The sequence below is a fragment of the Copadichromis virginalis genome, linkage group LG8, assembly GCF_057382275.1.
Source record: "Copadichromis virginalis isolate Kocher_CV1m ecotype Utaka linkage group LG8, C_Virginalis_male_GT1.1, whole genome shotgun sequence".
NCBI classification, from domain to species: Eukaryota; Metazoa; Chordata; class Actinopteri; order Cichliformes; family Cichlidae; genus Copadichromis; species Copadichromis virginalis.
The window spans coordinates 21,309,039-21,324,725 of record NC_140625.1 but is presented as its reverse complement, the minus strand read 5'-3'; the positions used below and the strand labels follow the sequence as shown (position 1 = coordinate 21,324,725).

Genomic DNA, 15,687 nt, shown 5'->3' with positions numbered 1-15,687 from the left:
AGTAGACCTCTTTTACCTTCAGAACTGTTTTATTTCCTTTTGGCATAGATTCAGCACGGTACTGGAAAAAATCCTAAGAGATTGTGGTCCATATTGACAAGATAGCATCATAGTTGTTGCAGATTTATTGGTTGCACGTGTGGGATTACATCCTGTTCCACCACATCCCAAAGGTCTGTGATTGTATTGAGATCTGGTGAGTGTGGAGGCCATTTGGATACTTGCTGTTACGTACTTGCTGTCATGTTCAAGAAGGCAGTTTGCGAGGATTTGAGGATCTGTGACATGGCATGTTGTCATCCCATGTCACAGCTGTCCTAAGTTACCTTTGGCTATTGTGGCTGCTTAAACCTTTTAAAATGTAACATTTGGGTAGAGTCTGATTGCACCACTAAGCTTGCCACAGATTACCACAACCTCATTAACTATGAAGTAATGAATTGTCCCAATGGACTTATAATACCCTTTTCTAAACTGTCCATATTGTCTTTTCTGTAAGCTCTGTGTTCAATCCACACACACAAAAAAGCTATGACATGTGTACTTGTCATCTGCTGGCATCTGCTGCTCTGGAACATTTGGGGCGGTAAAAATGCCAATATTTCACAGATAAATTGACAAGTTGGAGCATCTGAATCACATCGCAGAATATTTGTGTGGTGCCCTCAATCCCAACAAAAGGCCTAGCGAGGTGTTTGTTAGAAGCTGGTGGAGCAGTGTGATGCCATTCAGGAACATAAAGCAATGCCAGTTTCTCAATTTCAAAATATTTAATAGCACAATCTGTTAATCTGCTGGGGCTGAGTGTGAAGAAAATAGGATTAAAATATGAGCATTGAAGTAACTAAAGAGCGTTTTGAGGTTGAATAAGTTTTAGTCCAACAGCTGCACTATAACCTGCACTGCCAGACTTAACATAATGCCAGAGATCAGGACTGTAGCTTTCTTTAATTTAACTGTTTAATTAACATCATCTCAGTCAGAGAGAATTCGTCGTGTTTAGCCACACACAAATGAAACTGTGGCATAAAACACAAGGCTACAACTCCCTACAAAGGCTAAACATTGATCCGTTGACAAATAGTTAATTACTGCAGCATAATCTGTTGGTTTTGCAATGAAACAAAGGCTTTATTGTTGAAACTCCATTTGAACAAATGACCAGGAACTGAAAGCATTTTTAAAATATATTTCCTAATTTAAAACTAGAAGCAGTTAAATGGGATAACTCCCATTTTCTAGACACTGGTCTTTTTCTACCTTTTTCTCATAAACAGCTCAGATGGAAATGCCCCCACCCCAGTGCACATACAGGCGCCAATATACTATGTTTACATACAGCACCTACTTTAGGTATTGTACTTTCAGGCATGTGAAAAGAAAAGTTTTCACAGGACTCCTGTGAAAAACTAAGAACACCCAGTGAGCAAGAGCTTGTAGAACCACCGTTATAAACAATAATAGTAATAGTTTTCTGTGTGATTTTATGAATCTCTCATGTTATTGTGGAGGAGTTTTATCCCACCCCTCTTCAAAACAATGCTTCAGCTCACTGAGGCCTGCAGACATTAATTTCTTCACAGCTTTCTTGAGGTCCTAACACAGCATTTCACTTTGACTGGGCTATTGCAGCATCTTGATTCTTTTCTTTTTCGCTCCTTCTGTTGTAGATTTGCTCGTGTGCTTGGGATCATTGTCCTACTGCATGACCCAATTTCAGCCAAGCTTCAGCTGTCGGACAGATGGCCCCAAATTTGACTGTAGAATACTTTGTATTGCTTGGTAGGCAGAGGAGTTCATGAACTGGTCAAGGACAGGATTTCATGAACTGTGCATTTTGGCAAATATCTTTCCTTCCCTGTCCAAAGGATATTGTTTTAGAAGTCTTATTATTTCTTTAGTGTGCAGGCTGCCGTGTTTGACTGTCAGCCCCTTGCTGCTACTTGCCTTCTTAATTCTTTTGTTTTCAAAAAAAATCTATGCATAGAGTCCTGTGAAAGCGATACATGTTTTTTTTTCCATAATGTAGAGAATTGCTTCTATTTTGACTTAATATTTTTTAAATTAATAATTGTATTTATTTAAAATGTATATTTTTGGTAATTAAAAATGAAAAATGTCATTTTGCATCAGTTTCTTTCATTATTATAACACTTTCCCGTTGATAGATCATTTATTCTTGTAAATAAATCTTAATTGCTATAAAGGCATTATTAAAAGATGCGCCTTACACCCCAATTCAAGATGTGGGGTCATATGGGGAAATGTTATAGGGACAGATGCGGGGTTGGAGGTTTTCCTGTCTGGGACAGCCCTCTTGAAAGAAATGGAACAAAGTTGTATTATCAAGAGACTGAGAGATGACTGGATTAAAGGATTTGAAAACCCTGCCGAGCAGCCATGTCTTTAAACCTCTTTACCTGTGAAAAAAACCCCTCAGACTGTGACAATACATCTGTCATCCACAAAGTATGTCATACTCAGATAGCCTGCATATGATGATGTATGAATGTACATGTGTTAATAGCACAGAAAAAAAATCACAAAGCATGATGAAATCCAAGTTTTTATTAATGTTCTTTTTGGGGGGAAGTAGATTCATGCAGTCTTGCAGAGATTAGAAATTCTCTCCATAAGAAAAACTGTTTTAAAATTGTATTCAAACCCACTGATTACCTGGACGGAGACAAGCAGTGTAAGTGTTTAACAATTGTTTACACTCAGTGACTTCCCACTGCCATCTAGTGGTCGCTCACTGCTACTATTTAACTACAGTCTGTAAATGAAGTTTCTAACAAAAACGACGGTTTGAGGACATTTAAACCTAATTGAGAGGAGTTTTTATCGCCTTGTGTTTCATATCAGAATTTATTCAGTTTGTTTGTTTTTGGTGAAACTTGGTCAATTTACGTGGAGCAGAAAGCCTAGAGACGGATAAAAATGATAAGATAAGAATAACGTTTTAAATGTGTTCAGATATTTCCCCTTTTACTCGAAGAAAAAAAAAGAAGCAAATGCTCACTCAGGTATGGTAGATTTAGCGATTGTAGTTCGTCCACCTGCTACTTCTTTATGTCCTATAATTGCAGGTAGTTGTGTCATAACTGTCCATCCAATCATTGCTTGGAAAGTATGTCTAAGAATGAAAGTAAAAACGCGGTAACCTATCAGCTTCCAGGAAGCAATAGCCTAATCTTGTGAATGAAAATAACCCAAGTCCTTCTCTAATCCCTGCCTATCCTTTTTATCTCAGGATTCAGACCAGTCGGAGCAGAGTGGATCTGTGAGCGTGCAAAACACCACGATGCATCCCGCGTCCCGTTAGACCGAGTAGCGGCGCATGCTTTGTAACTGTAGTTTAGTTGCATAGTGTTCAGTAGCTTGCAAAATGAGTCGACATTTTCCTGCAGCTTTTTGTTTGGCTTTAGTTTTTCTTCCTCTGATGAGCAGTCCGTGTCCTGCCCAGTGCAGCTGCTTCTTTCACAAACTAAGCGACGGATCAAAAGCGAGGTAAGCTCTGTGAATTGAATTCAGAGCACAATTGTATTATTATGCTTTGCCATAAAAGTGAGAATATAGCTTTGCTATATTCAGTGACTCCGTGTGCTGGAATTAACTTGGATTTGTTCCTTAATCCCATTTGCGTATAACTCAAAAATAGTCTGCTACGTTTTTTCTTTAATAAACTGAACTTTTTAAACTTATTTTTTTATTTAAAACTAACGTATAAAATATGCTTTCATCTTGAATTTAAAAGTATCTTTAAAATATTGTTACTGCTACATGTTCTGTAGAGGTAGTCATATTTTTTTATTGTTATTTTCTTGCAGGAGTGTTCTTTGCAATGATCCGGAAATCACTGTGGTTCCTCAAAATTTCCCAACTGACACGGCAAAGCTCCGCGTTGAGAAGACGGCAATCACACGGATTTCTAGCAGCACCTTCCACTACCTCAACAGTCTGGAGTTTCTCTGGATGTCTTTCAATTCCCTGAACTCCCTGACTCCTGACAGTTTCCGGGGTCTTTACAACCTTAATGAGCTCAGGCTGGATGGCAACTCCCTTACCTCCTTCCCCTGGGAGTCTCTGACAGACATGCCAAACCTGAGGCTCCTCGACTTACACAACAACAAGATCTCCAGCATGCCTGCAGAAGCCATCATGTATATACAGAACATAACCTACCTGGACTTGTCTAGCAACAGTCTCACAACCGTTCCTGGTGAAATTCTCACAATGTGGCTAAGTGTGAAGCCACCCCAGGACGCTGATTCTTCTAAACTAATACTTGGTGAGGATTGAATGTTAATGTATTAAGATTTCTTTGTAATCTGCCTTGTATGAGAGCTACTTCTTTAAAGCTCAGTTAGGGATTAGTCTAAATATACTGTGTGTGCAGTGTGTCAACTTGTTAGGCTAATTATGTTTATTTATACTCAATCCCAGGTAATGGTCTGGTCTTAAAATGACTCAGTGTTGGGTAAAACAACTTAATTTATTGTTTTCACTAATAAAGTCTTTCCATATATTCCTCTGCAGGTCTTCATGATAACCCGTGGCTGTGTGACTGTCGACTCTATGATCTGGTTCAGTTTCAGAAGTCCCCCTCGTCCTCCGTGGCTCTCATTGACACTCGACTAAGATGCGCTGATCCTGAGAGCCTATCAGGGGTTCTTTTCACTGAAGCAGAGCTGCAGAGGTGCCAAGGCCCTCGAGTGCATACGGCTGTGGCTCGTGTTCGGAGCTCACTGGGCAACAACGTGCTGCTGCGTTGCGGCACAGTTGGAGTCCCCATCCCAGAGCTGTTCTGGAGCCGTGCTGATGGCAAGAAAATGAACGGCACCAGTGAGTTTTGTTGCATTTGTTCCAGATGTGCTTAGATTTGATTTATTTCTGCACACGTGTCAATTACATTAAAGTTATTCTTTTTTTATCAATCTGCTTATCTCTGTGGATCTCTACCTTTTTGTTTTTTCAGTTCAGCAAGAGATCTCAAAGGAAGGCATCATTTGGTCGATTCTGAGCGTGCCTGCTGTCTCTTACCGGGATTCTGGGAAATATGTTTGCAAGGCGACCAACTTTGTGGGCACGGCAGACGCTGTCATCTCCTTGGTGATCACAGATTCCTTTCGGTCAGAAGAAGCAGGAGGTGGCGGTGGTGGTACTTCTAAGAGATCAAGGGGGAAGAAAAATGGTGGCATTGGCAGAGCGGCATACCAGGAAAAGCTTATTGCCAGATACGTTCCTCCACCTACATCTACAGCTGCACAGCCCATCATTGAACCTCTTAATGGCAAGGGGGTGACTGGGAAGTATGAGATTGAGAGCTACAGCATCTCTGATGGTGTTTCTCAGGGACGAGGCAAAGGTTCGGATGCACAGAAGCCACTGGACGTGCAACAGGATGCTTTAAGTAACCTATCGGCCAATGCCTCATCGTTACAGCAAGCTCCTGAGAAAAGGATAGTGCGTTCTGTAAAGGTGATTGGTGACACTGACCATACTGTCTCTCTGAACTGGCGAGCCCCTACAGCCACAAATACCACCGAGTTTAGCGTCCTATATGCTATATTTGGTGAGAGAGACATGCGTCGAATCAATGTGGGCTCTGGAAGAAACAGAATCACAATTGACGGCCTTGTGCCAAAGACAAAGTACATTGCCTGTGTTTGCGTCAAAGGCCTGATCCCAAAAAAGGAGCAGTGTGTAATCTTCTCAACCGATGAAGCAGCCAGTGCCAGTGGCACTCAGAAGCTCATTAATGTGGTGGTGATAACGGTGGCATGCGTGATTGCTGTTCCTCTTACACTGATTGTGTGCTGTGGGGCAATAAAGAAACGTTGCCAAAAGCTGCTGGGGAAGCAATCCAAAGAAATACAGGACTCGTATGTCACGTTTGAGACCCTCGGCCCTGTGACCAAAGCTAAGGGGATGGAAGGCGAGTATCTAACGAGGCTAAATCCTGACGAATCCAACAGGCTGCTCTCAGCGAGATCTAGTGTTGACTCAGAGGCCACAGCCAGGACTGAAGGGCTACCTAATGAGTACTTCTGTTAAAACCAAACATATGCCTCAGTTCCCAAAGGATGCACTTTGCACCGCCGTGCTCCACTGTTAGAAAGATTCAAATGATCCTCTTTTTAAAGGGGTATCCAGAGGACACTTGTAGCTCTTTTAGGACTGGATCTATTCAAATAAATTACAGCCTTGTGGGAGTAAAAGCTACCATTCATTTGGTGGGAAACAACAAAAAGGGAAAATATACACAGTAACGCAGTTGTAAATTTACAAGTGGTGTAGAAATAACTTTTTTTAATTCATCGTGCACTTTTAAGAATAAGAGAAAACTCTCTCGATGCCCTAAACTCTCTTAAACCCAATACATTCACTTTTCTTTGTTTTTTCCTAAGATGTAACTTATGCTTTGTGTGAAAATCTTTATTCTACACGTATTTAGGGAAACAATAGTTTATTTAGCCTGTTTTATATGTCAGTATGATGTGAATGTGCCAGGTTTACTGTTGGGTGAAAAACCTGAAATACAGTACATTTTGTAATGTGTAAATATTTGTAACCTAAAATATATGTGTATGTATGAATGTACTGTATAAAAATAAATATTTTTATATTGATTTATGCTTACTTTTTTCCTACATCTTTACTTTCCTTAAAAACACCCACACGTATCCCCTGTATCTATAAACTGCTACAAAACATGCTTAAACTAAGTAAATACAATCAATTAATACAGCTGTAGGCAAATCCAAGGCAGTTTTTGTAGCATTAATATATGAATCACTACAGTTGATACATATAATGGCATAAATTTGGACTAATATTCATATTTTCCATTGGATCAGTCTTTATCATTTTGATTATGGGTGCTCCAGCATCTAAATTACCTACTAGTACAGTCTCTGTATGATTAACTCAGCATTCAAGCAAACTGTAGCAATAAACGACGATTATGATATGCCTTATGTAAAAGACATTTCCTGAAATGCTGAACATGTGGCTAATCTGTTTATCTGTTAAATTATAATGCGCATGTATAAAAAGCGTGGGTATTAAAGGATGTGAAACTGCAGAGCTATAGTGTAGATGTTTGTTTTCGCACTCGCTTTGGTATATGCTGATTTGGCCTTTATCAACCTGAGAGACAAACAGTGTTTAGATTATTGAGGTCAGTCCTCTCCAGACATCTGTCTCTGTCTCTGTGCAGCCCTCCCTCTCAGTGTTGCTAAGCCTGACGGGCTCCGGCCCACTTAACACAGATGGGCCTCCTGTCATGTCAATGCTGCTGCTTTAGTGGGGAACAAATAAATTAAATTAATCTGATGCGAAGCATTTTGGGGTCATATCTGAGACAAGAACTACTATCAAGCCGAACTCATAGCTCTCGACTGAAAAACACTTGTGAATGTTAACTCTTTATGTCCTTTTGAAAAGATCTAACATTGTGTTTAGAAAAAGTGGACCATTGCTATAAATACACCTGTGTCTCACATGTCATTTGGCCTCTTAAGGGTTACGTCAAGGGAGATTAAGGTAATGGGCTTTCTTTCACGCAGCCCATGAGCATGTCCTGCCCTGACAGGCCTATTTCATATGCGTGTCTAGGATCATGGACGCCTTTTATGTCACATTGCATATCACTTTGGTATTCCAGTTCATCTCTTTTGGATCGTCAACTTGTTTGTTCGGTTGCTCCTGCACAGATGATATCTTAGGAAGGTAAGTGGCCACTAAAAATATGCTACATTGTAAAGCTCGGTTGTATATTTGCTATGAGTCTGTCCTCTTTTGAATAAGTTACGTGCTACAATAAACATTACTTATAGCATGACTAGTGTGAAATGCCCAAATAAACACTATCCAAAATTTGCGTTTAAGCTAAGTGTACTACACCATTATCTTTGTATAGCACAAATTTTCTTGTCTGTCATTTTAGGTCTTTACTATGTATGGAAACCTCCATGGGAGAAATCCCAGTGGACATCCCACATGATTTCATTAAAATCCGAATTGAAAAATCCCATCTGACTGAGTTACCTCGAGGATCCTTCTCAAAAGTGCCTGCCTTGGAGTTCCTCTGGCTAAATTTTAATGAGATCGCTCTGATGAACATGAAAAGCCTAGAGAGGCTCGCTAACTTGACTGAGCTAAGGCTACAAGGGAACAAGCTGACTTCAGTACCATGGACAGCATTTCAGGATACACCAAAACTCAAGATTTTGGACCTAAAACACAATCACCTGGATGTGCTACCCGAACATGCTCTGAGATATTTACCTGCACTGACCTACTTAGATTTATCCTTCAATCAGCTTAGTGTCATAGCAAAAGAAGTCTTCATTAATTGGCCCCTTTTTCAAATAGCTGAGAAAGCCTGGGCAAAAGAAGGGATGGTGTCAAATGTGGTTTTGGGGCTGCATGATAATCCCTGGTTGTGTGACTGCCGCCTCAAAGGCTTTGTGGAGTTCACCAGGGCAGTCAGCCCTCCCATCATCCTGATGAACTCTTATCTGATGTGTTCAGGTCCAGCTCTCAAAGCTCACAAGTTTTTCCACGAGATTCAGTTAAAATCATGCATGAGGCCAGTGACCTCTGCCCCAGAAACCAACATCACTTTACCTCTGGGAGCAAATGCAACCCTAACATGCTTAGTGAAGGGCAGGCCAGAGCCGACCATTCAGTGGATGTACAGTCTGAAGATTATAAGAGGATTTGTTGGTAAGATTTTTTTTTAATCACTACCATCCATTAAATTGTTGTGAACCTGCTGTTGGAGCACTTAGCGAAGTATATATAGTGAACTCCCAGGCTGCAGTGTTTTGAAAGAGACAATACTTACTGCATAATATCAGAATACCTGAGCATGTCATTACCAGATGAAAAAAATCCTGTGATTTGCTCTGATGCTGTTTTCACCTTGCAGCATCACAGACAAACATCGATGAGGAGACCTTCTCTTCCCAGCTCCTGATCCCCTCTCTTCATCTGGCAGACCGAGGACTCTACACCTGCACGGCCAACAATTTCATTGGCAACTCCTCTGTCAACATTACAGTTAACATCGCCTCTTCTGATTCCTCCCTTCCTCTCCTCCCGCCTGTCCCTATGCTGTCATCTGAGGAGAATGCCTACATTGAAATACACATAGCCAAACAGACAGTTTATGGAATTACCTTAGAGTGGCACGCAGCAACTGAAAATCCTGCAGAAACTTGGTTCACCATCCACTTTGGCAAATATGATTCACCAAAGAAGGAAATGATCTACATTGGCCCGGGCATCAACAGTTACTCGGTCAGTAATCTGCTTCCTGTCACCAAATACGAGGTGTGTGTGACCCTGAAGAACCACCCACCAAGGGAAGGTCAGTGCATTGTGTTTGTAACAGGAAGTGACATTAGTGAGATGGAGCAGAAAGAAAGGTTAATCCACATTATAGTTATTGTGTGCGCAATGGTGCTGGCTGTGCCGGTTGGCATGTATGCCTGCACCACAGAGGCCAGGTTCAGCTGTGTGGACCGGTTTGTGGATCTGTGGAGGATGCACAGAATGCATGATGAAAACCTGCAGGAGGGGGCGAGGCAGGGCACTTTTGACAGCCTGCAGGCAACCAGCGATGAAGCTTTGTGCAAAAGTTCGATGGAAAAGCCAACAAAGAGACGGAGGTCTGAGGATAAGTCCAAAGGAGGAAGTGCAGCTTACCTGTACTAGCATCAAAGTCAAGAACTGCATTCATAATACATTTCTACATGAAGTTTATTTGTAGTTTAAGTTTGTGCCTCTAAATGTATGTGTTACAGTTGAATTACAAAGCTAAGTATACTATTTTCTAAAATACATGCACCATTATTTTTCTGGTTCACACTTTGAAGACTCTTGTGACCATGTAAGTAAAAACATTAAAATAAAACTTTAAAAAAAAAATTGAATTGTACATATATTATGTGGTAAAGTAACACATTTGTTCATGGGGTAAACATGTTTTCCCTTTCAGTTTTGGACTTTTGTTATAATTCCTCTTTTTGACTTTGCTGCTTATATAAACTCAGACGCACACATCCACTTTGAATGTATGTATATTGCAAGCTGTCACCTGAAAATGGAGATGCCTTTCTTCCTTGTTAAATGGAGGGTTTATTTTCTATTTTAGTGTCACTTTGTGAAATAAAAAAATTAATCGTGTGTAATTAAGTTATCATGCAGTACTGCAATATGATGTTGTGGATTGTACGTGTGTTTCTGGCCTGCTTTGATTTACTTTGTCTTGAAAATGTTTTTAATCTTTTTGTGTTTTCTCTTAAGGACTGCAGATTTATTATGACTGAATGAAATGCGTTTGATGTGGATTAAAAAGAAGTCAAAGACAAATGCTGAGACATACTCAGATTTTTTTATCACAATCACTCAGAGGATTTGTTACGTAAGCTGTATTTTCCCATGAATTTATACATACACTGCTAAGCAGATTAAAGTGATTTTCTATCTGAATCCTAGTCAGCAGAACATGATATTTCCATTTAATGCCTCTGAGCTGATTGTGTCCACACGGTGACTGTATTTTCACATGATTTTTACATGTGCATCAGTTACTGCATGTTATAATAATTTTATGTTTTAATAGATAAATAAAACAATTGAAAAAGGCTATTATTTAGATAATATATTAATATATAGTACTTTTTCCAGACATAGTTGTTTCAAGAAGTTAATCACCGAAAGGTGATTAATTGATTAATAAATTGATTTAATATAATATGTACAGCCCAGTTAAAAAGAAAGTGATGTTATATGAAAAGTAGGGACAGTAGTAGTAAAAGACTGGAAAAGTTATGTAATGCTGACTTTTCTTTTTCTTCTTCTTTTTTGTTACCTGTTTCTTTCAGTATAGCAAATTATTCCAAATAAATGTATTTCTAAATAAAAAAAAACAAGGTTAATTCAGCTTTGATCAATTTTAGTGAAGGTTTTGCTTATTTTAGAAGAACAATGGGAACCCTAATGTACGTTCATTATAGCAGCTAGTACTTGTCCAAGCTATAGAAACTTTGTGATTTGTATTTTTTTGGTGGTTGTTAGGTGTCAAAATAACATTATAATATTGGATCTTCATAAGTACCTGCAGGAGCCTAAGATGCCAACTCTTGATCCTGTTGTAGGAGTTGGCTAAAAAAAAACAAAGAAAAAGACTGATTTTGTGTATTATGGAAAGATACAATACAATACAATACAATACAACTTTATTTGTATAGCACGTTTAAAAAACCAGCGGTACACCAAAGTGCTTTACAATAAAAACAGGTAAATTAAGACATGATCAAATAAAAGACTATTTACAAAGTACCACATATGTCATCAGGTTGAGGGCACTAATTATACAGCAATAAAAGGGAATATAAGAACAAAGTTACTAAGAACAGATAAAGCTAAAAGGTAAAGTACATAAATAAAAATTAAACCAAATATAAAATAAGTACACTAACTAGATGGAAAAGCTATGTTGAATAAGTGAGTTTTTAAACGGGATTTAAAAGATAAAATGGAGTCTGACGCACAGATAGCGATGAAGGTTATTCCACAGATTAGGTGCAACCAGGGCAAAAGCACGGTCACCCCTAGATTTAAGTCTAGATCTAAGCTGAGTCAAGAGTAATTGGGCTGAAGACCTGAGGGCTCGCCCAGGGACATATAGACTAAGAAGATCGACAAGATAACGAGGGGCTAAATTATTTATAATTTTAAAGGTGAGCAACAATATTTTAAATTCAATGCAATATTTTATGGGTAGCCAATGCAAATCAATAACAACAGGGGTGATGCTTTCTAGTGCCAGGCAGGAGGCGAGCCGCCGCATTTTGGACAAGCTGGAGTCTGTGAAGGAGAGCGGAGTGAAGACCAAAGGAGAGAGAATTACAGTAATCCAATCTAGAAGTCACAAAAGCATGAATGAGCCTTTCAAGATCTTTATGAGGAACATAGTGCTTAGCCTTAGCAATAAGGCGCAGTTGGTAAAAGCTAGATTTGATTACTGAGGACACTTGTTTGTTAAATTTGAAAGAGCTATCCAGCAGGACACCTAGGTCACTAACTGAGTCAGAGAAAGAAGTGGCAAAGGAACCAAAGGTATCAGCTAATAGGCCCCAAGGGATATGGTTGCCAAACACCACAATTTCCGTTTTCTTATCATTCAGGATAAGGGAATTGCCTGAAAGCCATTCTCTGACTTCTCTCATGCACTCGAGAAAGATTAAGCCTAGGGGGAGCATATATAATGAGAATAACACTGGGCCAAGTACAGAGCCTTGGGGCACACCACAGCATAAGGATGCAGTTGAGGAAGAATAAGTACCCAAGGTAACGGAGAAAGACCTGTTCAAAAGGTATGATTTGAACCAGTTAAGGGCTTCACACCGAATGCCCACAGTGCGTTCTAACCTCGTTAATAAGATATTATGGTCAACCATATCAAAAGCTGAGGACAAATCCAATAAGACTAATACAACAGAATGCCCTGAATCAGTAATTAAGAGAAGATCATTAAGGACTCTCAGCAAAGCTGTTTCGGTGCTGTGGCGTGGTTTAAAACCAGACTGAAATTTATCACAGATGTCATGCGCATCCAGGTAAGCCTGGAGTTGCGAGAGAACTATCTTCTCTAGGATTTTGGAGAGGAATGGAAGTTTGGATATCGGCCTATAATTAACAAAATCACAATGGTCAAGACACCTTTTTTTGAGAGCAGGTTGCACTATAGCATGTTTAAAAACAGAGGGAACATAGCCAGAAGACAATGATGAGTTCATTAAAAATAGAATACTGGGCCCAATTACATCAAAGCCGTCCTTCACAATGCGAGACGGAAGAGGTTCATATGCAGAACTAGTAATTTTCAGTTGCTTGACAATTTGCTTAAGTGTACAGAGTGACACTGGCTCAAACTGATGAAAAGTAGAAGCACATTCTCCAGTGAAAGCAAGGCTCACCACTGGGGGGAGTGAGGATTTGAGAGATAGAATTTTATCAGTAAAGTATTTTAGAAATTGTTCACATTCCAGACATTCTGGAAAGATTGAGAAAAAACCAAGCCAAGAAAGTCTTGAAAAGGACTTGTACTAGTTGGCTAGAGGCAGAAATCAAGCTGGAAAGGATGTGCAGTAGATTAAGTGAATAAGGTTAGAGATGCAAATATACTAGTGAGTGAAGACATGGTTTTTAGAACATACATGAGGGTAGCAAGACTGTGAGGAAAGGTGCTATTGGAGTAACAGATGGAGGTAGGATTACATCAGGGATCATCCCTGAGCACCTTGTTTGCAGTGGTGATGGACAGGTTGACCGATGAGATCAGGCAGGAGTTTCTGTGGACTGTGATGTTCACAGATGAGACTATGATCTGTAGTGAGAGTAGGGAGCAGGTGCAAGAAAGCCTGGAGAAGTACAGGGTGGGCCATTTATATGGATACACCGTAATAACATGGGAATGGTTGGTGATATTAAAGTCCTGTTTGTGGTACATTAGTATATGTGAGGGGGCAAACTCCTCAAGATGGGTGGTGACCATGGTGGCCATTTAGAAGTCGGCCATCTTGGATACAACTTTTGTTTTTTCAATAGGAAGAGGGCCATGTGACACATCAAACTTATTGGTAATGTCACAAGAAAAACAATGGTGTGCTTGGTTTCAACGTAACTTTATTCTTTCATGAGTTATTTACAAGTTTCTCTTTGTTCACAGCCATTGACATGTCGAAGAGGTTAACACGTGAGGAGCGGATCAAAATTGTGTTGATATCTGGTGAATGCAATAACCGGGTCATTGCAGCAGATTTCAATGCAAGACACCCGACGAGACCACCACAGTTAGCAAACTGCTTGCTAAGTTTCGTGAAACTGGTTCAGTGTTGGATTTGCCAAAATGTGGACGCAAGAAAACTGTCACTAATGAAGAAACATCAGTGGCTGTCCTAGCTTCATTCAGCAAGAACCCACAGCGTAGCACTCGCTGCACGTCACTGGAGAGTGGTTTGGTGTGGTATATAGGGTACAACAATAGTGGGTCCATTCTTCATCAATGGAAACCTCAAGGCCACTGGATATTTGAAATTGCTACATGATGATGTGTTTCCCTCTTTATGCACTGAAGCTGGCACGTTCCCTGAGTTTTTCCAGCAAGATGGTGCACCACCACATTATGGGTGCCAGGTCCGAGCATTCCTAGATGAACAGTTTCCTGGAAAGTGGATTGTTCGTCGTGGGCCAGTTGGATGGCCCCCAAGGTCTCCTGATCTGACCCCCTTAGACTTTTATCTTTGGGGTCATCTGAAGGCGATTGTCTATGGTGTGAAGATACGAGATGTGCAGCACCTGAAACTACGGATACTGGATGCCTGTGCTGGCATTTCTCCTGCGGTGTTGCTATCAGTGGGAGAAGAGGGTTGCATTGACAATCCAACACAATGGGCAGCACATTGAACACATTTTATAAGTGGTCAGAAACTTGTAAATAACTCATGAAAGAATAAAGTTACGTTGAAACCTGGTAGGCTGGTAGAAAGGTAAAGACGCAAGGAATCGAGATAGTGAAGTTGGATGAGTTTAAATACCTGGGATCGGCTATTCAAAGCAATGGACAGTGCACACGAGAGATAAAGAAGACAGTGTAGGCACCATGAAGCCGGTGGAGATGAGTGTCAGGGGTGAATTGTGATAGCAGCAAGAATGAAAGGGAATGTTTACAAGAGGGGTGTGAGACCTGCTATGATGTTTGGTTTGGAGACAGTGACCCTGACAAGAAGACAGGTGGTGAGGCTGAAGATGCTTAGACTTTAGTTGAGAGTGACTAGAACGGACAAGATTAGAAACAAGTCCATCAGAGGGACAGCTCAGGTTGAGCAGTTTGGAGACAAAGTTAGAGAGGCAAGGCTGAGATGATTTGGACATGTGCAGAGGAGGGATACTGGAGATATTGAGCAAAGGTTAGACAGAAGGAACAGAAGAAGACCATAGAGTGGAGGAGAACATACTCATGATTGGCATGTCAGAGAGTGCTAGGGATAGGATGGAGGTAGACAACCTACCATCATAACCCCAATAAGCTCAACAATTAACCCTTGTGTGGTGTTCATATTTTTGTTACTCAGCCAGTGTTCATGGGTCTGGTGGACCCGCTAGTTTTGGCTTTCCAAATTAACACTATCAAACAATTTTATGTTAAATTACTCAACAGATGTTTACTTCATCCCAATTACAAGCCATATGAACAGTAAACATGGTTAATTTTTTCCCTTTACCTTTGTTAGATCACATTTATGAATTAATGTGCTTCTCGTTTTTTTTTTATTTTTTATTTTTTATAAAATGTTATAAAAACATAAATCAGTTATAATCAAGTGGAGTGAGTGGAAAGACAACACATTTACACGTGAAGCAATATGTTTCACAACTAAATGGGATCAGCTGCTCATCAATGGTGACATTAGGCCCAGGGTTGTAAAACAGGGGTAGGTGGTGCACACACTTATCCCACACTGTCCTGATGGCAGCTAGCTTGTCTCTCTGCCGTCGAGCTGGTCTGTCGTCTCGGCTATCAAAACGGATAATCCTGGAAATTTTGTGGAAGTTTTCCAGAGACATTGATGCACGGAAAGGTTCTTGCCGGTTTCTGCATCCCACAGG

At 40.2% G+C, this 15,687-nt stretch overlaps 2 protein-coding genes across 2 annotated transcripts; both read left to right on the top strand.

Annotated features, from left to right (window-relative positions):
• Positions 1-2,138: 2,138 nt before the first annotated feature.
• On the top strand, positions 2,139-6,632 carry lrit1b (leucine-rich repeat, immunoglobulin-like and transmembrane domains 1b). Its single transcript, XM_085466497.1, has 4 exons — positions 2,139-3,510; positions 3,831-4,291; positions 4,540-4,845; positions 4,979-6,632. Exons 1-4 carry the CDS (start codon positions 3,389-3,391, stop codon positions 6,055-6,057), a joined length of 1,968 nt encoding a protein of 655 aa, XP_085322623.1. The 5' UTR covers positions 2,139-3,388; the 3' UTR covers positions 6,058-6,632.
• Positions 6,633-7,624: 992 nt separating this feature from the next.
• LOC146703317 (leucine-rich repeat, immunoglobulin-like domain and transmembrane domain-containing protein 2) lies at positions 7,625-10,317 on the top strand. The gene is made up of 3 exons (XM_085467241.1): positions 7,625-7,734; positions 7,952-8,733; positions 8,939-10,317. Exons 1-3 carry the CDS (start codon positions 7,625-7,627, stop codon positions 9,724-9,726), a joined length of 1,680 nt encoding a protein of 559 aa, XP_085323367.1. The 3' UTR covers positions 9,727-10,317.
• The last annotated feature ends 5,370 nt before the right edge of the window (positions 10,318-15,687 follow it).